Source organism: Cryptomeria japonica, chromosome 8 (genome assembly GCF_030272615.1).
Source record: "Cryptomeria japonica chromosome 8, Sugi_1.0, whole genome shotgun sequence".
In the NCBI taxonomy this organism is placed as follows: domain Eukaryota; kingdom Viridiplantae; phylum Streptophyta; class Pinopsida; order Cupressales; family Cupressaceae; genus Cryptomeria; species Cryptomeria japonica.
In genome coordinates this window covers 738,586,284-738,610,938 of record NC_081412.1, presented here as the reverse complement: position 1 = coordinate 738,610,938, position 24,655 = coordinate 738,586,284, and the positions used below count along the sequence as shown (strand labels likewise).

Sequence of the window (24,655 nt, the reverse complement as noted above, 5' to 3'; positions counted from 1 at the left end):
TCGCACCACCATTGCATGATTCGAAGATCCTAGAGCTGATGCACCATCAAGAACATAGACTGCAAGCACCAGTTTAGTGGAGTTCATAGGCAATGACTTGCATGTCGACTGTGACTCCCACCATTTTGTAATCTATGTTTTGGCACGATTAATTCCTAGGGTGTAGGGATGAAACACTATACATTGTAAAGTTTGGGCCATTTAGAGGGTCCGCAAATTGATGATTCAAGGCTATTTAGCTAGGGAATTTATACTTTTTCTGCAAATTGTTTCTCAGATCTATTTTGTTATCCAGTTTTGAAGATTAATACAAAGCAACTTGTGGATTGCCTGATTTGCAATATGTGTTTTCATAGTTGATGTTCTTCATAGTCTGGTATTTTCTCTCAGTCTAATCAGCAACTTGTCCTTTCATTTTTATTATTTTGTGAATCATATTATGCATGTTAATGGTATATGAGGATGAAATAGCAGAGCAATTTTATGATCTTTTTAATACTCCTCTGTGATACACCAACTTCATAATTCGCTCAGTTGTTAAGTATTGGTTTTGTTATTGTCTCTTGTTACCCTGACCGATCTTTTGACATTTCTTTATTGAAGTTAAAATTGAAAAATACAAAAAAAAGGATTTTGTTTGTTTTGTTCCTACCAGCAGGCCCCTTGATAGGTACAGTTACATAAACCATCGAGTTATCTGACATCGTCATGACTCGACTACAAAGACCTTGGAACTTTGTTAGTCTTTAAGATTGACTCCTTTTTAGGAGAGGTGGTATACGTTCTCATATCCTACCTGACTGTTGGGGGAGTGTGTCAAAACACCTGTCAACAGAACCATTCTATTAAAATATACCAAAAACAAAAGAATATAATTGGATGCTTTTTTCACCATTATAATAGGTCCTTAGTTTGTTGGTCAAGTTGAGTGGTTTTGAATGAGCATACTAGAATCGAGTCTTGATGAGTACTAGATCCCAACATAATAAATGATGATGTCAAGATCACGACCTAAATGATTTTGAAGGAATAAATACTAGTAGGTCCTTAGTTTGTTGGTCAAGTTGAATGATTTTGAACGAGCACACTATAATTGAGTCTTGATGAGTGCTAGATCCTAACACAAAAAGGACGACGTAATGATTGTGACCTAAACGACTTTGATGGAATGCTTATATGCCAATTTGCAAAGTTATATTACCACATAAGTGTTACCCATGACCTAATCACATGTTTGTCAAATGGTTAAATATAGATTATGCGGTTGTAATGGAGACTAAGATTTCTTTTAAGCTCTAAATCAATAAATTCCTACATTGAATGTTCCTTGTTCAAGCATATGATTTCTCCTATGATTCCCTATTAATTAATTGGCCAAATGAATGCCTTTATATACTAAAACATAACAATTAATAGTGCAACTATGTATCAAATTGAGTCATAATGGTTAGTGAAAAGAGGCAAGACATTTTGAATTTGAATTTTAAGAAATTGAATTCGGGGCCAATCCCACACAACTCAAGACTAATATCGAGGCACTAGGGATTGACCTAAGGCAAAGATGTGTTGATTTTAATATTATGATTAAATATCTAGAGATGGGTGTGAATATAAGTGTAATAAATGACTAATAATGGTAATTGTGTTGGATTGAGTACAAATAGGAATGAGGTAAGGCCAAATGCATGGACGTATATATAAGTGAATACATAAAATAAATATATTTATTTTTCAAATTGTATACAAAATTTAGTTAAAAAATATATTATTTATCAAAACACAATTATATTGAATCATTCTATCAAGATATACCCCAAAGAAAAGAATCCAATTGAATGCTTTTTTCACCATTACAATAGGTCCTTAGTTTGTTGGTCAAGTTGAATGATTTTGAATGAGTACACTTGATCTAATCTCCCATCACAATAAAAGATAAAGTTGACCTAAATGATTTTAAAGGATGAAATTAACCTAAATGTTAGTTTGTTGGTCAAGTTGAATGATTTTGAATGAGTACACTTGATCTAATCTCCCATCACAATAAAAGATAAAGTTGACCTAAATGATTTTAAAGGATGAAATTAACCTAAATGATTTTAATGGAATATATACCCTTAAAATTTTTGTATGCTTCCATATGAATAACTAAATGATTTTCTCAATTCAATATAAACCCTCCCACACACTCCCCACCAGCCCTCCACCGCCACCCCAACCACACAAAAAAAAAAAGTGATTAAATTTACGGAGCAACTCATATTTAAGACCGCCTACTTACATATAGGTAGAATATATTGGGTTTGTGCACCTCGGGGGTCTCAATTCTTCCCTCCCGCCAAATGCAGAAGAAATCACCATTATACATTTTACGTACATATTTCTCCCTGTTCTGCAACAAGGAAAGTGAATGTCGTTATTCTATTATATCAATACATAGGAGGACAAAAGGGTTAATCCACATCTAGCACGAAATCAAAGTGCAGAACAATATAAATGCATCGGAGGGTTTAATCATCTGTCATCCATGAAGAAGCAACAGGTTATCTCCAGATTTTTTGCTCCAAAATCAGGTATTCCTAGTACAAAAACACCTCTGAAGGTACCTCCTCCGTCCTCTTCCTCTCCATGTATTGCAGCTGCAATTTCATGGACACCAACAAATCCTAAAAAGAGAACGCATGAGGAATTTAATGGAGAAAATTCCAATAAGGGAGAGGAAGACCCGCACCAACCTTTTAAAAGGAAGGAAACCTGCAACGGAGGAGGAATCCAAACAACCAACTCAAATTTTGAAGACCATGAAGAAACTAGCGAAGAATTGTCAAAAATAGATAAATATGAGATATCACTGGAAAATCGTGGCTCCGAGCCTAACAATACAATCGGGTTTCCTGCAGTGGGAAATAGTAGTTTTGAACCTAAGAAAACAATTGGGATCCCTGCATTTGATGCATCCTTGCATAAAAAATTTGTAGAAAAACTGCTAATTAGAGTTGAAGAGAATGGCAGCTTGGAAGAGTCGACCTATGGGAGGCCTCCAACTGGCAAGGAAAAATACACCCCATTAGAGGAGCAGGTGATAGAACTCAAAGCTAAGTACAAGGATGTTTTATTGATGATAGAGGTGGGTTACAAGTACAGGTTTTTTGGGGATGATGCAGAGGTTGCTGCAAGAGTTTTAGGGATATTTGCTCATTATGACCATAGTTTTTTGACTGCAAGCATACCCACATTCAGGTTGCATTTTCATGTCAGGAGGCTTGTTGAGGCAGGTTACAAGGTGGGTGTTGTGAGGCAGACAGAGACTGCGGCCTTAAAAGCCCATGGCGCAAATAAGGGGGGGCCTTTCACAAGGAGTCTTTCGGCCTTGTATACAAGGGCGACATTTGAGGCAGCCGAGGCATTGGTTGAGGGTGTGGTAGAGGATAATTGCAGGCTTAATAGTTATCTTATGTGTGTTGTGGAGCAACCTTTGATGAGTAGAAGTCCGAAGAAGACGAAAAACAGGGTTTCTCATGAAGAAGATTCTGCAACAATTGGTGGGTGTTATGATACGATGATTGGAGCCGTTGCAGTTGAAACTTCTACTGGAGATGTTATGTATGGACAGTTCAAGGATACTGGCACAAGGGCAGAACTCGAATCTCGTCTACTGAATGTGTCTCCTGCAGAGCTGCTTCTAGGTGCACCCTTGTTGCTACCTACTGAAAAAGTAAGACAATTTGTTCTTACGTGTCCATTTTACACATTAACATTAAGAGCATCAGTATTGTTTTTGGTCCATAAACTGTACACTGTCCCTTAATGAATGGAGAATACACCATCAATCTTGCGTCAATAGCCTTAGAAATCCAATATGGCTATTCTCTCTGTTAATGAATTTGCATGGGACTTGCACCTAATCTTGTCTGGCTATGGCATGTATTGTTGCAACCACTTTAACATAAGAAGCATGCACAGCGGAGCTTGAGTCTGTGCCATCAGCATAGCAATAAACTCTGCCTTACTGCTAGACCATGACTTACTGGATGCTGGCAATATTTTTACTTGTATAGGATGTGCTAGAATAAAGCGAAATGTTCTATGGCTCATACATTTTTTGCAGATCTTATCTGTGCGATTAATCTTTTATTACTGTCCCTTGCTGAATGTCACTTTGGATTTTGACTTTTAATTTTGGATCTCAAACAACTAAAAATGTTGGATCCAAAACAACTTACTTTGAACTTGGGAACCTTTTGTTCCCTAAATTGGCGAATCTATGCTGAAGATTATTTGTCAAATATGACAACTAAGAAATTTTCGTCTCTTTAGCGATTGAACTTCCTCTCTTAGTCTGCCTACTAAAACCTAGTGTCTTCTTATACAGCAATTTGGTACAGTGACACAGTTGTAGATATCCAATATATTATGTTTTTACATGTCAAACGTGGAAACTAAGACTATGGCTTTGGTGATTGAACCTCTTCTTTTAATTTGCCTACTAAAACTAGTGTCCTCTTATTTAGCAGTTTGGTATAGTGACACAGTTCTAGATATCGAACATATTATGCTTTTGCAGTTTTCTTTTTTCTTTATAAGTCATATAACAGTATTGTAATGAAGCTCTCCCTTTCTCCATGTGTTTATTTATAGTTTTTGAATACATTACATTTCGTTTATATTATTAAGTTTTTCTTTGCAACATACCTTCGCCTAGCATAATAACTTTAAGGGAGCAACATATCCTCCAAAGTTTCAAGTATTTTTCAAATCAAGTCAAACAATAGGAAGGAACCAATGAAATTACGCACACAAACAGGAACTAAACTAACATCTTACAAATTGTTGATTGAAGTCTTCATAGTAGTCCCTTTCTCCATGGTTCTATTTTAAGATCACAATAAAGAAGTTTGTTGTAAAGAACAGTTCTCATTTTACAATGGTTTTAAGGAGTTACGCCATAAAGCCTTTCCTGTGAGTAGTTAATTCATTAATTGTTCATCTTCATGGGTGCAAACGATGAATAGGATATAAATTGTTGATTTGGTTTCAATTATTATCTATGATAGAAGCATTCTCGACCATTTATAAGAAAATCTGTACATTGTCTCTTAGTTATTCTTGTTTTCTTTACATGAAACATTGGGCCACTCCAATTAAATTCTCAAGGTTAATGGGATGAAGAAATGAGCAGAGTAAGGTTATGCAGAATGCAGTGTGGTCCCCTAAAATTTGTCATGGAATATAGATTGCGTTAGAATTATACATTATCTACCAGTCTATCTATACAAAAGCATTAAAAAATCAAAATTGTTGTACAGGTAGAGGCGTCCAATGGGCATGGGTATGTAATAGGTGTATCTTTTCTGATGTTTGGTGCGTGGTCTTGTGTAACTATGGTATTAGAGTGTGGATGCTCATAAAGAAGATTGATTTTTGAATTTCATCAAAGTCAATTTACGGAAATTGACTTTGATTTTGTATATCATTGCTAAAGGAAGATGAGAGGTCTCAACAGATGTTAGCAAATTTATATTGGGCTGAAGATTGAATTGCCACTCTTTCTTTTTACATTATATATGGAAGTAAGTTGGTATTATATGGCATATTTGTTGCAAAATTTGGCATTGTTCATTGAAATTCAGCTTCTTCTCCTTGGAATATTTTATGATACAGTAGTTAAAACTGTAGGGGATATAAGTAGATATTTCAGAAGATGCAAATTGATTTCAAACTAGATGTAAGGGACAAAAACTGTAGAGAAGATGTGGTGACAAGCAAATTGGCACCTACCAGTTTCCAATAGTTTTGGAATAAAAATTCTCTTCAAGAAAGGCAAGGCTGCCTTTATTGAAAATCCTAAATTGTATTTGCGTAGCATACCATTATTTGCATTCTATAAAATTGATTTTGTGGTTAGGGTTTTTGAAATATAGCAAAACAAATAATCAAAGATGCCGGAAAGAGAAGAGTGCAAATGAAATTAAATAGAATATAGAGTTCAATTAAGTTCAACATTAGGAATCATTGTGGTGTTTTAACAATGCTATTTCAACAACCTCACAGATTTTCATAAGAAAAGATATGGAAAATGAAAACTCACACTAAACATAAGAAAGATGGAAGACAAAATTCATTTTAGGCACAACGTTCTGATTTGATTTCTTTATTCCTTTTCCAAAAATGAAGCTCAAAGTCTTTCCTCTTCTTTACATTTTGTGCAAAATTGGCCAAAAATTACTGTACAACTTTGATTTTTTACATTATATAGGCAGAACAACCTATACAAGGTGTTGGTGTTGGATGTCTTCCCACAAGGGAGGAATTGAGAATATCCTCTGGATGTCTGGCGTAGTATAAGTTTTCAGGTTTTTGAAGTCTATTAGCAGTTGAGCAAAAACTATGAGGTTGCACAAAAATTCAAACTCCAAAGAAGAACCAATCCTCGTGGTTTCAGGGTTTGATAGTAGTTGAGAAAAAAATTGCAAAGGTGAAAACCAACCTGAAAAACCCTCCAAAGGAAGATTTTCTCCTGTTTGTTTTAGAACTTTTTGCCCTTGATCCAATTTTCCCTAGAACCACCTAGACAATTTACTTCTTTGATCACACGACTTTGTAGTGTCCCACCCTATTTGCACTTCTCTCACCCACTCAGCTATGTAGGAATTTGTATAACTGTAATTTTGTCAAATAGTTTGCTTGCAATTCCCTTTGAAGAGTTTTCTGGTCATGATAGTTTGTCTAATGGTTTGAAACTTATTTGCAATATGCAATCATTTCAATATTCATATAAAACTTAAGACATTCAATACTTGCCATTCATTTCATTTGATTGAAAATAATGAATGGAAGATTAAACAACTTGTTGTTCAAAATACAGAGATATTAATATTTGATTTTCTGACCTCTTAACAGCAGATCCAATGCAAATTAATAAATAGCTGCTCATAGACCTTCACAAGCTGCGCCAATGTTGTCAAACTTCCACGTCCATGCCAAGTAGTAGCAACAGCAATAAGATATCAGTCTATATGTTTTTCAGACTTGATCCCACTCCTTAAATCACAATAACCAATCGGTTCCCACAAGAAGAATAGTGATGATTCTCAGAAATCAAGCAACTATGTACTGTCCCCTTTTGTAAAAGCCCTAGTTTTTGCTCTAAAATCACAATCACAAGTAAAGTAAGGAATGAAGTAGAGATATCATTTACCATTTATATCCTGATTGAGACACCTCATTCATGTTAGATATAAAATTGATCATTCCTACTAGGGTTAGGAACATTATCTTAATCAATATGGTAAATTACATAATGTGCATGTGGGATTCAATAATACTTTCCCAATCAATCCATCCACATTATTGAGCCCCTTGGCAGATCATACAAGGTGCCTTAAGCCTATTTTTTGAGCCCAGGAGCACAGAATGAAACCTGCCATTCGGCCTCCCAGCCCCACTCGGGGTTTCTCTACCTAAATGGATCGTTTGCTACTTGCATCCCTCATATGTACATTCTCCCCTCCATAATGGGATAGTTCATTGGATGAAGTGTTAAGAAATCTACTATATAATTTATTATGCCTAATGCCATAATAACAATGACAGAAATATATAAATATGTTAATTACTTCCATTCCTATATAGAAGACAAAATAGCGAATCAGCAAGATCAGAATCTTTGCATTATGCATCATGCCAAGCACCTATCGTAGTCTGCTGACTTCCCCTTAGTAATTCTGAAATCAATTAATCAGTTAAGACACTCAGATCAGATAGTCAGTAAGAACCATTGACATCCTCTTGTCTGCCGTTTTTTCCCTCCCCCTTCTGAATGAATGATCTCCTTATTATATCTTCTTCTCTTGAATAATTATGTCTCATCATAATACCTGTTGACTATTTAACTTAGTCATTGTTTAGTTCTAATTCTTTTAGTTTCTGTTTGTTTGTTTCTAATTGCTGCAGCCTCTTTATATTAGAATATCATTGATGTGCCTCACACAATATATTATCCCGTGCTTCCTGATTTTACTTGGACGATGAGCATTTATATAAGTTTCATTGCTATTTTCAATATAGTCGGCCAGCAACTCTTATCTTGCCCTCCCTTAAAGTGGTCGCTGTCATATAATATAGGTGATATAGGTTAGGAAACCATTGAAATGTATATAAACCATAATATAAATCTTCTCAAAAGGATAATTAAACATAAATTCTCTATACCTAGGATCAGGAACATTAACTTAACCATAGTTATTCTAATTCCTTATTGGAACTCAACCATAAGAGACTGGGAGTAAGGAGGAATGATAAGGTCTGCAAGAGATCCTCTACCCTAGGCCCTAGAGCCGAGTAAAAGCCAGAGCCCCCTTGGCCTCATGGGACCATCGATCAACTTCCATGAGGTGGTCTACCTAGTGAGGTATCCCATCACTGTTCTTCTTCATCGCTTCCATCCTTATCCTTCTTTTTGTGATTGGAATTCCCCTTTAAGTCTATTTCTCCTAAATTAGCCATGTCTTGTGGGGTTACGTAGAGAATGTAACCGGGTTACTTGACTCCTCCATGTAAGGGCCCTCAAAGTCCTAGACGCCACTTTGGTTGTTCTAGAATGGTCTACCTACGAGCACCTCATCACCCCTTCATTACATCTCATACCCTTCCTTACAAGAATGTATTTTTAAACATAATTATTCTTTTAAGTTGTGTATTACATATTTACAATGAGTAAAGCATACCATGAATATCTTACATACATTTGTGTCTAGTTAACATAGTTATAAGTTTCTAAGATAACTGAGTCATTAACTGACACTGTTAATTCTAGTTGTTATTCTTAACTCCTGCAAATTTAATGATTAATTTCAGAATACTCATGCTTAAAGCATAGCATAGATCTTACAAGTAATTCGGACTTCTTTCCTTTCTCTTGATTGGAACTGTTGGTGTCCTAACCATTGCTGTTGCTGACTGAATTTAATCTTCTACAGCTTTCAATGGATAATGGAATCTGCTTGCTCTTTTATTGTTTCTGATTTTCTCCCTTATCTGAATTAATTATCCATCTCTCTCCTTAATTACCGTCTTTGCTTAATTACATTCATTGCTGCCTTAGTTGATAATAAGATCACTGTCTTTCTGAAGTCATGATTTTCAATTAATTGTTGATCCCTGGTGCTCTCACAGGCATTAGCAAATGAATTGAAGTCTAGGCCATTAATATAATAGTCTGTCATGTACTATGAATGTATATGAAATTAAGTATGACTGTCATACATATTGCAGTCTATATTAATATTACCATTAAATTCTGCATAAGAACATTATCAGGCTTCATATATATTAAGCATACATATTAAGCACATCCCCATGCATACCACCAAGAACAAGGATGTTACTGCGTGTAACTTAATAAGAGTTCTGATCTGATTTGATCGATGGTGATGATATTGGATGCTTTTGATTCCTTTCCTATATATCTCTCCATGTGAGGGAGAGGTGACACCTCTTCATCATGCATGCCCTTTGGCAAGAGACACACCCTTTCACCATTAGCACCCTTTAAAAGAGTGCAACTCTTCATTATTTCTGCCCTTTGAAAGGGACACAACCTTTCACAATCAGATCTGCACATCTTATTTAAATCAGATCTGCACTTCTGATTCCCCTAATTATCCTCCCCTCAAATGAGGTTCTCTTCTCCCTTGTATATCTCATGTTTGAGGGAGTCACAACTTTTCATTTTATGTCTTTTGTCCATTCATTAACTTTTTAATTGAATTTTAATTATATTTATTTATATTCTTCTATATTTTAATTTATTTTCATTCATTTGTATTTTAATTTTATTATTATTTATTATTAAATTATATTTCAAAGTGGGGACATTACATATCTCCTATCCATGATTGGTCTACAACACATGAGCTATAAATCAATGCCCAGAAAAAAATAATATATCCTAATTATGCCCCTCCTTGGACTGTCGGAGATAGCATTACTTCAATAGTTTGTATGAGTCTTTTTTGTTATCTCATTACTGACTTAACAGATGCGTGTGCAAACTGTCTAACTAGGACTTGTTGACGTGCTTTTTAGGACAGCGTCTAACACAAAATAAAGTTCCCAACGGTCACTTCACTCTCACTTGATCAAAGTTAAACCGTATGCTAAGATTGCGATAAGATCAAACGGCTAACTCCAAGGTTCCTTCATGCACCGGACGTGACTCAGCTGGCTGATGTGTTTGCTGGTAATCCAAGGGGACTTACGTTTGAATCATTCTTTCACTTCTTTGCTGTGGTGTGGAACTTCATCATCGGATATGGCAATTTTGCGATGCTTCTGCTTCGAACGGATTGAATTGGAATGGACTGAAATTAAAGGGGAAAGGGTTAGAGGATCTAAATCTACTCCTAAGGGCAGTGATATCAATGGATAGTGCTTTGGTGGACAAATTCCAAATAAACCAAGCTCTGCTTCGCCAAGATTAATTACAACTCTGCAAGAACCGATGCAATCTTCTAAGGATGTTGAAGGATTTTTATATTGAGAAAGTGCATTTGAATACCCAACACGACGCAATCCAAAGGACTATTCACAATTGAACTTAGCATAAATTTGTTAGAATAATAATTCTATATACTGTTAATGGTCAAATTAGTGTTGTTAGACATCTTAAATGTCTATAGTAGCAGTTAGTTGACTTCTTTATTATCTACAGTGTTTTGAAATTTATATATATTGTAATTTGTTCTTGTTAATATACATGAAATGTTTCACCAGTGAATCGCTAATTCGCATGGTATTAGAGCAAGGGTTGTGGGATCTGGTTGGCGGGTCTGTGTTTGCAAGTTTTTGCAACCCTGGTATTTTTCTTTTAGACTCGACTGCAACTTCGCGTTTTTTTTTTGGCACGCGATTTTATTTTCGTGTTGATATTTTCCCTCGGCCCGGCTTCTGTCTATGTTTCAATGTGACTTTGTGTGCAACCCGCGCGACGACAATTTCGTGGCGGCATTTTCGCGCTTCTTTTAAGCGACTTTCAACTCCGCGATGCGATTTTTTCGGCCGCGATTTTCATTGCGTTTTTATGGGCTAGGGTTCATGTTTTGAAGGCTTCGTGTTTTTTGAGGCGGTGGTGGTGTGTCTAGGCGCGATTTTCTGCGTATTTCTTGTGACATGCGATTTTTTTTGCGATTTCTGGGTCTCTTCCAACGTCGACTAGGGTTTTCGACCTTTGCAGATTTTTGAATTGGGTGGCTAGAGCACATCTGCAATCTTTTTGTTGACCTAGGGTTTATTTTTGAACCCTCTTTTTTTTTGCACCTAGGGTTTTCGCACATTTGCCTAGGGTTTTGACCCTCTGTTTCAAGGTGAAATTTTATTCCGATTATAGATTCTTGGTGGGTTTTTCAAGAGCTTTTCTAGGTCGTTGTCCAATTTTTCTGGGTTCCGGAAATTTTTTTGCCTCGAAAACCATGCTAGGGTTTTTGCTTCTACCTCAGAACCCGACTTGCAAAACTTGTTTTGACTTGTAGAACTTGTTTTCATCTATTGACTTCGTGCCTTCACCAGTTTGACCTTGGGGTGCGTGATGGCATCTGACGAATATAATGCTCGAAAGTAGCCAAAAGTTCAACGGTCGCAACTACAACGCCTAGAAGCAGCGCATGTTAACAATTTTTGAGTACCGATGTCTTGATGTAGTTGTTTTGGGCACATCCCAACATCCAACCACTGCTGGAAAAGATCAGGACAAATGGGATGAGTGCAACTGCGAAGCTGTCATGCTCATCAAACTCTTCGTCACTGATGAGCAGCTACCTTAGGTACCGTCCGACAAAACTGCGAAGGAGATATGGGATCATCTGAAGAGTCTCCATGAAACCTCTGACAAGAGCAGAGCATTCTTTATGAAGAACATGCCCTTTTCCATTATGATGGACGAGAGGACGACTCTATAGGATCACTTGACAAAGATCAAAGACATCCGTGACCAACTTGAGGCGATTGGTCGCACAATGGAGGAAGAGGACATGGTCGTCATCACTTTGAAGAGTTTGCCCAAATCTTATGAGCATATCATTGAAACACTCAATATCACCTCCATTGATGTCGATTTGAAGTTTTCCGATCTTTGTAACAAGCTTTTACAACAAGATCGGTGGTGCCAGCAGTTTGGAAGCAGTACCAGTTCCTCCTCCATCGAGCAAGCGTTCTCTGCCAAATCTTCTACTAAGAACAAAGGGAAGGCTCAATCTTCTCAGCCAAAAGGCTTTGGTTCTTCTCAGGACAAGAAGAAGAAGAAGAAGAAGAAGAAGAAGAACGTTTAGTGCAATTATTGTCATAAGCTTGGTCATGGTCGAGTGTCGAATTCGATTGACTTCTGAACAAAAGAAGTAGGGAGGGTCTCAACAGAAGGCAAATGTTGCAGAGCACTCAGAGCAGAAAGAATCTGCATTGTATGCTTTTATGGCCAAGAGCACAACATATCCAGTACACTCTTCTGCCTAGTATATTGATTCAAGGGCTTCGCGGCATTTTACTCATCGTGGGGATTGGTTCACGAAATTTGAACCATTCTTAGATTCAGTAATCTTTGGAGGAGGAGAAGAGTACATAGTTGTTGGTAAGGGCACTGTCCAGATTCACTCAGGAGGTAGATTTTTTTTTTTGATGTCTACTATGTTCCGGGCATGGAACATAATCTCCTCTCCGTCAATCAGATCATGAGGCATTTTGCTCAATTAGTTGTTGTCTTCAGTTCGTTCATCTGCAACATCGTTGATAGGGAGACTCGTACTGCAATCGCTATGGGACTTGAAGATCATGGTCTTTATGGACTTGCTGATTCTGGCGTTTCTTAGGAGCACGCTTTGGTTGCTAGGAGTACATCCATCATAACACTTTGGCATCAACATTATGGGCATTGAAACATGCACTATCTCTCCCAGTTATATTGGGAGGGTTTGGTTGCTGGTCTACCTGAGATCCAAGCTCAAAATCATGGAGTTTGTGCAGCCTGTCAAGTTGGGAAGCAGCCTCGAACACCATTCTCGGATGGTGATTCTTGGCGAGCCTCCAAGGTCCTTCAATTGGTTCAGGCTGTGATGTATGTGGGCCAATGAACACTCCACCTGTTATTGGTTGGAGGTACTTGTTATTTGTTGACGACTTCAGTCGTAAAATGTGGGTGTATTTTTTGAAAAATAAATCAGATGTGTTCAGTACATTTCAGCAGTTTAAGGCCTTAGTTGAGAAAGAATCCTGTTCTTAGATTGTCACTCTAAGGTCAGATAATGGAGGGGAGTTTTGTTCCAATGACTTCTCTAGATTTTGTGCTACACATGGCATTAAGCGCCAACTCACCACACCATACACACCTCAGTAGAATGGTGTCGTTGAACGTAGAAATCACACCATTACTGAAATGACTCGTTCTATGATAGAGCATAAAAATGTTCCTAAGAGATACTGGGCTGAAGCAATTTACACTGCAGTCTACCTTTTGAATCGGTCACCTACACATGCCATCAAGAAGATGACTCCTGAAGAACCTTGGTCAGGACTCAAGCCTAAAGTGGGCCATTTGAAAGTCTTCGGTTCTATAGCTCATGTATGGATTCCAGATGCCAAGCGTGCTAAGCTAGATTCAAAGAGCCAAACACTTATGTTTACTGGTTACAACGACAACCACAAGGCCTACAAGTTGATGTGGAGAAAGATCGTCTCATTTTCAGTTGTGATGTTGTGGTTGATGAGACTACTGGTCCATTCATGCCTTCTACTACTAGTTCTGCGACTCAGTTTGTGAAGACTCCTGATGTTGGTGTTCGTCTTCCTCTTGGTTCCCATGATGGAAGGGATTTAGAGCAGGGCATTCTGACTCTGAAGATGAGGAATCTATCGATCCAACACCACCTGATTTTCCACAGGATTTGCATCCAGATGACTTTGTTCCGACAACTCTAGGGGATGTTGTTAGTCGAATTCCAGATGTTGGTACTTCAACCCTCAGGCCTAAATGGTGGGCCAAGACAATAGGAGATCTTCGTGGTGATGAGCTTCTTGACGATAGATCAGTTTGCCGCAAGAGAAAGCAGCAAAATACAGTCAACTTTGCACTAATGTCCAACATCCACAGCATCCATGAGCCCCAGACATATTTTGAGGCTAAAGGCATTCCTCAGTGGGAAAAGGCTATGGAGACAGAATACCATAGTCTTATGAAGAATAACACTTGGGTTCTTTCTGATCTGCCTCCTGGGAAGACCCCTATCAGCTGTAAATGGGTTTACAAAGTCAAGTATCATGCAGATGGTACTTTGGATAAGTACAAGGCCAGATTGGTTGCTTGGGGTTTTACACAATGGGAGGGCATTGACTACGAGGAGACTTTTGCTCCTACTGCCAAGATGAGTACCATTCGTCTTCTTCTCGCCATTGCAACTCAGTTTGGGTGGAAACTTCACCAGATGGACATTAAGAGTGCATTCCTCAATGGTGAGTTGCAAGAAGTTTATATGACTCAACCTCCTGGCTTCAAGGTTCTTGGTAAGGAATATCAGATTTGCAGATTGGTAAAAGCCCTGTATGGCCAGAAGCAAGCCCCTCGGTCTTGGTACTTCAAGATTGATCAATATTTGGTTGAACATGGTTTTTAGCGCAGTCCCTCTGACACTAATCTGTATGTCAAACTCTCTAGTGATGATATCCTCTTTCTTGTTGTCTACGTGGATGACTTGATCATTACTGGTAATTCAACACATTTGATTACAGCCATCAAACATGACTTGTGCCAAGCTTTTGACATGACAGATTTGGGGCTTCTCCATTATTGCTCAGGTGTCGAAGTGTGGCAGACTGGTGACAGTATCTTTATTTCACAGTCCAAGTATGCCTGCAATTTGCTTGACAAGTTTTGAATGCAGGATTGTAAGCTTGGTTCCACACCTATGGAGAAAGGGCTAAAGTTATCAGCCAAGTCTGATTCACCTATAGTAGATGCAACCAAATTCAGGCAACTAGTAGGCAACCTCATCTATCTCACTGCCACTAGATCTGATATTTGTTTTGCTGTCAGCCACATCTCTCGCTTCATGACAACCCCAAAAGCTGATTATTGGATTGCAGCAAAGTGAGCGCTGTGATATGTGAAAGGCACTTCAGACTATGGCATTCTGTATAGCAGGTGTGACGATTCAAAGCTGATTGGTTATATTGACTCAGATTGGGCAGGATCAGTGAATGACAGAAAATCCACTATTGGGTACGTATTTAGTTTGGGTACTGGTGCCACCACTTGGAGCAGCAAGAAGCAACATGCCGTGGCTCTTTCCTTGACCGAAGCTGAATTCCAGGGAACAGTCAAGGCCGCATGTGAGGCAGTTTGGCTTCGAAGGATGCTTTCCGACATGTAGATGCCGCAAGCAGGTCCTTTTCCTTTATATGCTGATAATCAAGGGGTGCTCAAACTGGCCAATAATCCAGTCTTCCATGAATGTACCAAGCATGTCGAGCTTCATTGTCATTACATCCGTAAGTTGGTAGAAGACAGATTAGTTCAGTTGCAGTTTGTTCCGAGAGTGGATATTCTCACCAAGTCTCTGAGCCTGGATAAGTTTGTAAAATTCAGGGGGCAACTTGGTGTTTTGATCGATTGACCATTAAGGGAGGGTGTTAGAATAATAATTCTATATACGTTAATGGTCAAATTAGTGTTGTTAGACATCTTAAATGTCTATAGTAGCAGTTAGTTGACTTCTTTAATATCTACATTGTTTTGTTATTTATATATATTGTAATTTGTTCTCAGTTAATATACATGAAATGTTTTACCAGCGAATCGCTAATTCACAAAATTTGGGGGTTCAAGCTAACTTTGCATTGCATCTTATAATCAACAAGATGCAAAAAGTTTGAACCATGGAAATTCATCAAACACCATTACATTCTTCATTGAAATCAAAGCACTTTATCTAACAACTGAGAAAGTAAAATTCTACTCTAAGTGAGGAAGGTGAAACCATGGAAGTTTTGAAAAAAATAACTTAAGTGGACACCATCAGAGAACAATGTTTCATGGTAATTATCTCAAAAACTTATTGCAACAATTTCATACAAATTTCCCTCCCTTACAAATGAGGGGGGTCACCCCTTTATATAGGCTTCATGCCTTGGTTACATGAAAAACCCTAATTAGGGTTTTCCTTGAAAGATTCCCCACACATGATGCAGCAATGTGGGAATCAACAATAAATGCCCATTTTGCCCATATACAATTAATTACAATCTTGCCAAAAATGGCACTCATAAAGCATTAATTAACCATTACATTCAAAAAGTGCCCACCATGCAATGAATGCACCCTCATGCAAAAGATCGCCCATTGTGCAATAAAGATTCCTCCATGCAAAACTGTTCATGCTGCCATAAATGCCCATCATCTCCCCATGTGACGGCAACATGCAAAAGAATCTGCCATAATGTCATAAATGTGGTGACTACATGCAAAAGATGCTCCATAAATTCAACATGCGTTGACCCAACCACCACTTGGCGAGAAACCCTAGGAGAGGGAAAATCTCATTTGGGAAGAATTTTCTTGAAGTTTTGAATTTTCCTTGTCTTGGAGAAGATTTTCATCAATTTTGTACATTTCCTAATTTTTAGGAATTTTCCCAAATTAGGGTTTTGGGGTCCAAGAGAGAAAATTATCTCACAAATCCAAAATTATCATCATTTTGAAATTCGGATGTTTTTTGATGCTTGAAATGGGATTTTTCAAAATTTTCCCGAGGGGAATTTTCTCGTTCCGTTCACATCTTTGATTCCTTCCTTGCCTTGGAATTTTCATCTTCAATTCATCCTGGGCGTAGAATTCATGCGATGAAGAAATTTTTTGATTTTCTTTCCTGAGGGGATTTTTCCTTTCTTCTCTATCCCCGACTTAATTTCCTTGCCTCTCTTTTCAACTTCTTCCTTGGGCGGAATTTTCATTTCATGGAGGAATTTCGTCTTGGAAGGAAAATTCCTTCCTTACCTTCATTTGGCGCCTATTCCTTTCCTGGAGCACATTTTCTCCATGGTGAAGGAATTTTGATGTGGAGGAAAAATTCCTCCTTAACCTCATTTTGACCTTGATTCTACTTTACCCTTGAGGAAGGAATTCCTTCATGCCTTAGCCAAATTTCACATTTTCCAAGAATTTTGTCATGAAGGAAGGAATTTCCAACACTTAGTCAATTTTTCACTGTCCTGGAGTTCTGTCCAGAAGGAAGGAATTTCCAACACTTGGTCAATTTTTTTTACTTTCTTGGAATTCTGTCCTAAAGGAAGGAATTTCCAACTCTTAGTCAATTTTTCCACTCTCTTGGAATTCTTCACCTTGGGTGCATTTCTTCCTCGAGGAAGGAATTTTTAAATTCTTGAAGTTTTCTTTTTGAACCTTGATTTTCACGTTCTACTTCTAACCTTAGGCACATTTCGGAACTGGAGAAGAATTTTTTTGTGCTTTTTGAGTTCACCCTGTCCCGAGAAAGCTTTTTCATCAATTTGCCACATTTCCTATTTTTTAGGAATTTTTTGAAATTTGAATTCTAGGGTTCAAGAGAGAAAATTCTCCTACGAATCCAAATCCATCATCATTTAGAAATCTAGATGATTTTTGATGCCTGAAAATGGATTTTTCAAATTTTTTCCCAAGGGGAATTTCTTTCTCAGTTCTTCCTTGACCTTTGATTTCCACACCTTAGAATTTTTTCACCTTAAAGCCTGGGTGTGGAAATTTCACCTTGATGGAGGAATTTTCATTTTCTTCATTTTTCCATGCTCCTTGCATTTTGGCGCCTTAATTCTTCCTTGGGCGGGATTTCCATTGGGTCATGGAACTTGGCAATTTTTGAATTTTCCTTGACCCTTGCCTTTTGGTGTCCTTGAGCTATCTTGAGCGGGATTTTCCACTGGTCATGGAATTTGGCAATTTTTGGATTTTCCATGACATGGGCATTTTGGCTCCCTAGATCATCCTTGGGCGGAATTTTTCATTGGGCAAGGAATTTCATTGTTTTCCTTTTTTCGATGCGTCCTCATGTTTGGCGCACTTCTCACTTGTTTGGGCACTATTTTCAACTGATGGAGGAATTTTGCTTGCTTTACATTTTCTAAGGCACCCTTGTTTGAGCGCCCTCTACTCACCCTTGAGAGGATTTTTGCATGTGTCAGGGAATTTTACTATCCTTTCATTTTCCTTCATCTCCTTTGTTTGGCGCCTTTTTCCAGATTTGGGTGTGAATTTCACCTTGGCATGGAATTTCACTTTTCAACTCTCAAGACACAGCCAACTTTGATCTTCTTCGGATTGAAATGCCATTTCGGGGGGTTTTGAAGTGGATTTTCCAGACTTAGAACATTTTCAAGCTTTCCATTCCTTGAGTGACTCCCATACTTGGCCATTTTTCGACCCATGTAGCCTGCTTTTTGACTTTTCCGGATTTAGAAATGATCGTGATAGCTTAGTCTTCAGTGCTTGCCTGTGAGGTTCTTGCAACAAATTGATTTTCCAAAAAATAGAAAGTGCTTCAAATGTCAGAGTTAGAGCCCAAAACAAGACGCAAGACAACTTACTATAAATAGGAACTTACACAAAATAGTAAGTTTGATTTTCGGAGAAATGAAGACATCCTGAGAGGCAGTGAAATCCCTAAAAAATAGGAACTTTCTAAAAATAGAAAGTTGCTCATAATACGCTCAAATTTCACGTGTCGGATTCTTAGAGGGTCCTAACTCCAATGCAACATTCAATTTTCGAAAATCCTAAAACGAAACCCCTAAAATCTAGGACTGAAGGCAGATACCCTAAAATTGACAGAACGAGCCCTAGACTCGGCCAAATTTGCTCAAACGAGCTGCAGACTTGATCAAACTGACCCCCAAACATTTGCAAACTGAGAGGACTGACGATACTGCCACGAAAAGACCCGAAAACCAAGACCAAAAGACCGAGAGGGCCTAAAAAGTAGGGGGTCCCCATTTGCAATGGGGCGATGTGTGAAAATGTCACAACAGGACTGAACCCCCATGTCATCCATAAAATAAAAAGACTGCGAAATTTTTTAAAATGAGGATATTAATAATTCTTTTATGACCTTTTTGCCCTAAAGTGATATTGCATTTTGCCCTAAAGTGATATTGGAGTTTAGAGTTTTCAAGGACTAATATTTCAATTTCAATGATCTGCATCAATGTCTGGTATACACTTAAATCAGTAGACATAGATTTGTTCATTTTTTTGAAGCATTGGGGATAAATTATCCTGTGAGGAATTGTGAAGGAGTACTCCTTGATTTGTAATGCTTCTAAGGACTACAGTCCATTGTAAATTGACATTGAAAAATGCAATATGCAAATCCTCAATTTCATGAAGACAGTCCATGTATAGGAGTTAAATATTTAGTTAGGTTTCAGTTCCAATTTGTACATAACTGCAGCCATTGTATTTGATAAATATGAGAACTATTACATAAGCGTTTTAATGTCATCTTCCTGTTTCTAGGATTTCTCACTGAAATTCCCAATGGTGACATACAGATGTAATTCAAAAAACGAGTTGCTTATTAAAATACAATCTTAGTTAGTAAACGTGCATATAACAATTAGAAATTGAGGATGGATCAAACATGATCGCTGCATTTCAAATTCATAAACTATGCTGTAATGTTAGTTCACTTTGTGAGTAATAAAATTAGACTTTAGTTCTTGTCACTCTGTCTGCTGTAGTGTGCTTCCCCATGGCATCTAATTTGATTTATTCTTATGCTTAGAAATCCAGCTTTCTTTACTTGTTGATTACTCCATTTCAATTGCTCAGTGTATTATTTTTCCACCAAATGTTTTGCTACTCATTTTATCTATTGAAAAAATTATATAAAACCAGCAATGCATGTTTCATTCAAGTTATGACCTCACCCATTTGTATCAAAAAGCTTTATGTGATGGAGGTTGGATATATACTGAACCAGAGGAACGTGTATTATTTACCAGAGACTGACTTCATGTCTTGAATGCAAGGCTGCATTGTTTAGGTCTCAAGTCTATGGAAGTCTCAGCTTTGCGTTAAGTTTTTTTGGACAAGTTTTGCATTGTAAGGAACTTATTAATTGCAATGCAATTAAGTTTCCATGAGAAATTTTTAATTATATTGTTACTTTGTTGCCTATGCACTTTATTCTGGTACTTGAAATTCTTTTTTGGTGTCCTTGGATGCTATTGATGCTCATCTACATCGCCCGAGGCTAGTGATTTGTATCTACTCTTTGAATTTTCATAAAATTTCTGGTTCTGGTCCATTTCCGGTTACTTATATTGCAAAAGTCAAAGCATGATATTCAAGTTGATCAAGGAATGTGTTATTTTCTGCATCACAAATCTTACTTAGCCTGAAATGATTATTGTTAGCTACTCCTGGAATTTGCTGGACCAGCATCAAATGTTCGTGTTGAGTGGTCTTCACGTGACTTATTCAAGGATGGGGGAGCACTTGCTGAAGTGATGTCCTTATACGAAAACAGAAGTGATGAGATATCAGCACAAAATAATGATGGTCGGAATGAGGGGATAGAGGTATGCTTGGTTTATATACATCTTCTAAGGAAATGATTTTTTATCAAGGTATTATTGAGAAGTAGTTAAATTGTGAACTACTGTCTGTCTCAGATTGTTCTTTTTCTACCTTGATCAAACATTGATTGTGTTCGATCCAATGAAACTGTTTTGTGCAGAATTTACAGAAAAATAGTTCAGGTAGGAAGTATCATTAATATGATTCAGAAGTTATGCGAAGGTTTCTATGTTGAATGATGAAATTATATAATTTACAGGAAATGGAGTTTTTGCCTGTATTGTAGGGAGCCAATATCATATGCACATTCTTGCTGACTCTTGAAATGAAAAATATGCATTTTAATGTCTCTATTTTCTTAACCAATCAGGGGTCTTTTATAACAAATTGCAACTCAGGAAAGCCAATGGTGTGAGTAGAATCACAAATCTTCTTGTGCTTATCAATGAATTTGTCACTTGCAGGTTATAATGGCAATGCCTGATTTAGTTGTTCAAGCACTGGCCCTATCATTGCGCTATCTTAAGCAGTTCAAACTGGAAAGAATTTTGGGTTTGAGTGCTTCATTTCGCCCATTTGCCAGCAAAAATGAGATGTCCTTTTCATCCAACACGCTGCAACAACTAGAGGTAGCTATCTTGATTATGTCAAATTATATTGTGTTCTTGTGTGCTGAAACCTTTTTGTTTTTTTGGAGAAGGGGATAAATAATGTATTAGACAGGGCGGTTAAATCACTGCCATTTTGATTACACGAGTTTGGGATTTAACATAATTTGGAAGAAAATCTATTCAGTGAGAGATTTGAATTACCCTGAAATGACTAAAATGAATAAATGATCTGTAATCGGCACAGATATTCCACAACTAGTTGAACAACACATATCTTAATCCATCTTTGAAACTCTTGCTTAAAAACTTGCTTTTCTTTTATATTACTTGAGAAAACATCCGTTGATTGTCTAGAAACAAGTTTAATGTTTAAAAGAATGGAGATAGTTTTATGCAAGAATTGAACAACAGAGGAAACTGAATACAACATAAAAACAAAGCATAGCACAAGAAATTACCCTGAAGAATGCGGGAAGAAACTCCAGATGTGTAATGCAATTTACCTTCACTTACCACTAGTTGTGCTGCAATTACAAGTTTGGCCCTTTTAGGGAGGCATTCAAGAACATTAATTTTTACAACAGTATCCTAACGCTTGCAAAGCCTTGAATTCTCTAATGCACACCTCTTTATTGCATTCAATCACATAGTTTAAAAGCTGAGCCTTGGTAGCCCTAAAATTTGGCTCAGACTTGGCAAAACAAAACAAAACCTCATAATTTCAAACCAAAAAAGAAATTAATGCATTTAGAGAACATGGAAGTCTAATTTGATTATCATTTTGTCATAATTTAAACATTGCATGTCATATGACTCTGAAAGTCGGTAATAATTATATAACAGCATTATAATTGTTTACATATGCTGATTGACATTTTCCTCTTCCTCCTAGTGTATATTACTTTTTTGAGCCTTGAACTTCAAGGTAAGTTGGCATCAAAATATTGACCCATTGTTTCCTCAAAGTGTCTTCATTTTCTTCCATTGCCTCCAACTTTGTTGCTTCTGTAGTTGCTCTTTCCAATTCAGCAAAATCCTCATAGTAAGTAGGACATCACTATGATCTTACGGTCCAATCATCAAAGGATTGATGTCATCCAAGTTGATGGCATCATGAGAGAGGGCCTCCCCCTTTGTGGTTTGAAAGCAAGGGTTGTACATAATGAATGCAAGGTCATTGAGGTGCTCTTGCTCTCAAATAGAATCTGTTGTGATGTTTTTACACATTGCCCCATTGCAAATGGGGACCCCCACTTTAAGCTTAGCTTAGGTGCCTTAGGTCGTCTTCAAGCTTGGTGATAGTCGTTTCTTGTTAGCCTTTGCTTGTGAGAGAAGTTGTGAGTTGCTAGAGGTGGCTCAAGGAGAATTTTAGGCAACACATAAAATCCGCTCAAGGAAAATTTTATGTATGCTAGAGGTGGCTCAAGGAGAAAATTAGATCAAAATATTTGACCAAGTAAAGTTCAAGCCTCTTGTTTCATGTATAAGGTTGTGCAAAACACCCCGAACAATCCACCATGCGCACTCATTTGTGCAAGGGACCCCTTGAAATCTGCTAATGATGCTCATGCTTTACATTGCCTTGTGAGAAATTTGCACTTGCAAGAAAATTGGTGTTTGACCCTTGATTTCCACCAATGCTTTTCCCTCTCCAACTCCGCCATTCAAGTTTCAAAATTGCAAATCATGCCTCAAAGTCCAGCATTTTGCAAATCAAGGTATGAATTCCACTTAAGGCATGCAAGTGTGCAGGCATGTTGCCAAACTCCACCCTAGTGCTGTGCAAACATGAGTATCAAACCGCCTACTAGCTGGTGCATACAAATGCTTCCCGTGGACTCATGAACAAATATGTGCATCCAACCTTGTCAAAAGTGCTCAGAATACAGATTGTGCATGTACCTAGTTTAAATCCGCTATTCACCAAAAGACCTACATCTTTGCACTAAACTTGTGCGTTCACACACCTGAAATCCGCCTTGGTTTGCGCATTGGACCTTCCAAATGCTGCCCAAGATGGGAGCAAAGCATTGCAAATGATTACCTAAAACCCGCTCTAGTTAGGTTGTGCAATCAAGGCTTCTAAGCCCACTATGCATGCTTGACTGTAAATCCCGCCCATGCTTGTCATTTCTGTGCAAGGCAGCCCTTGAAATGTGCTCTGCAAGGGGACACCTTGTATATGCTTAGAAAGAAGGGGGTGAAACATTGAGAATCACTCAGAAATCAGTATAGATGAGCCCTCACAAACATGAGAAACTCTTGGAAGATATGGATCATACCTTAATTGAGATTAAAATCAGAATTGAATGCATCGAAATCAGACTTCAAATGTGTCATGTCCCCTCCTTAATCATTATATATAGCATAATGAAATATTTATTATTATCATTAATATAATAATTATTAACGAATGATTATTTGAAATTATTAAATATTTTTTTTTCTATCAAATATTATTATTAAATTAGTATTTAATAATATCATATAAATGAAATCAGAAATAAACAAAAATAGTAATAAACATAAACATAAATCCAAGAATATAAATATGATAACAATACATGTATTGATCACTTATTGTTTATAGAAATAAACAGTAATAGAGTTTGCCTACTACTGACTTATTATTATTACAAATATTGAACAACCGAGTGATACCGTGGATGAAGCAACCTATTTATATAGTAGTAAGGAAATAAGATATTACAGAAATCCTTTGTAAGATACAGCTACCACAATTCAATTACGGGTTTCCTTGCTACATGATCGGTGAAGACAAGAGCTCCCATGGCACTCATTAAGTTTCGAATGGAAAGCACCGAAGTTATAGTAATCGGGATAAACCATTAAGGGTAATAGTATCAGGCAATTTTCAAACAAGATCCTACGTAATTGATTCTCAATAATATGGACAGCCATATCATATACGGCATCAACTCAGTATAAGCGACTAGACACCCACTGAATGGCTTTAATTAATATCTAAGAAAGAACGATTATAATCACTGTACAGGAAAGTATTGAATCAAGACAATTCTATCATTGTGATCCAAAGGAAGCATGCACAAAAGTAAAGATTCATGATTACTAAAGAGGTGCGATTTGACCAACCTGTATAATTTTTGGAGAGATATGATTAAATAAGTAATTACAAACAAAAACATCAAATAGAACATTTAACCAATAATGGTGGAAAAGTGCGATTAGAAGCATTAATCATTGTTTATGAAGATAGGCGATTAAAGGGATGTCTCTTCACCCCCAAAGCGTGTCACCTTCCAAGTTGGCAAGATATATAATAGATATCCAATCCATTCTATTGAAAAAACAAGAAGGGACGAAGGAAATCACAAGGAGAAATTGGAGAAGGTCAGAACTGTTATTAAGTTACAGGCAGTGACAACCTTGTCCTGAGTGGTATGCATAGGGGATGTGT

The 24,655-nt window shown here is 37.3% G+C and overlaps 1 protein-coding gene across 1 annotated transcript in view; it reads left to right on the top strand.

Annotated features, from left to right (window-relative positions):
• Positions 1-2,288: 2,288 nt before the first annotated feature.
• Positions 2,289-24,655, top strand: part of LOC131061454 (DNA mismatch repair protein MSH3) — a 103,490-nt gene continuing 81,123 nt past the window's right edge. The window contains exons 1-3 of the mRNA XM_057995150.2: positions 2,289-3,712; positions 20,443-20,607; positions 21,070-21,234. Coding sequence (XP_057851133.2) covers positions 2,525-3,712; positions 20,443-20,607; positions 21,070-21,234 — 1,518 coding nt within the window. The 5' untranslated portion in view covers positions 2,289-2,524. The remainder of the gene's footprint in view (positions 3,713-20,442; positions 20,608-21,069; positions 21,235-24,655) is intronic.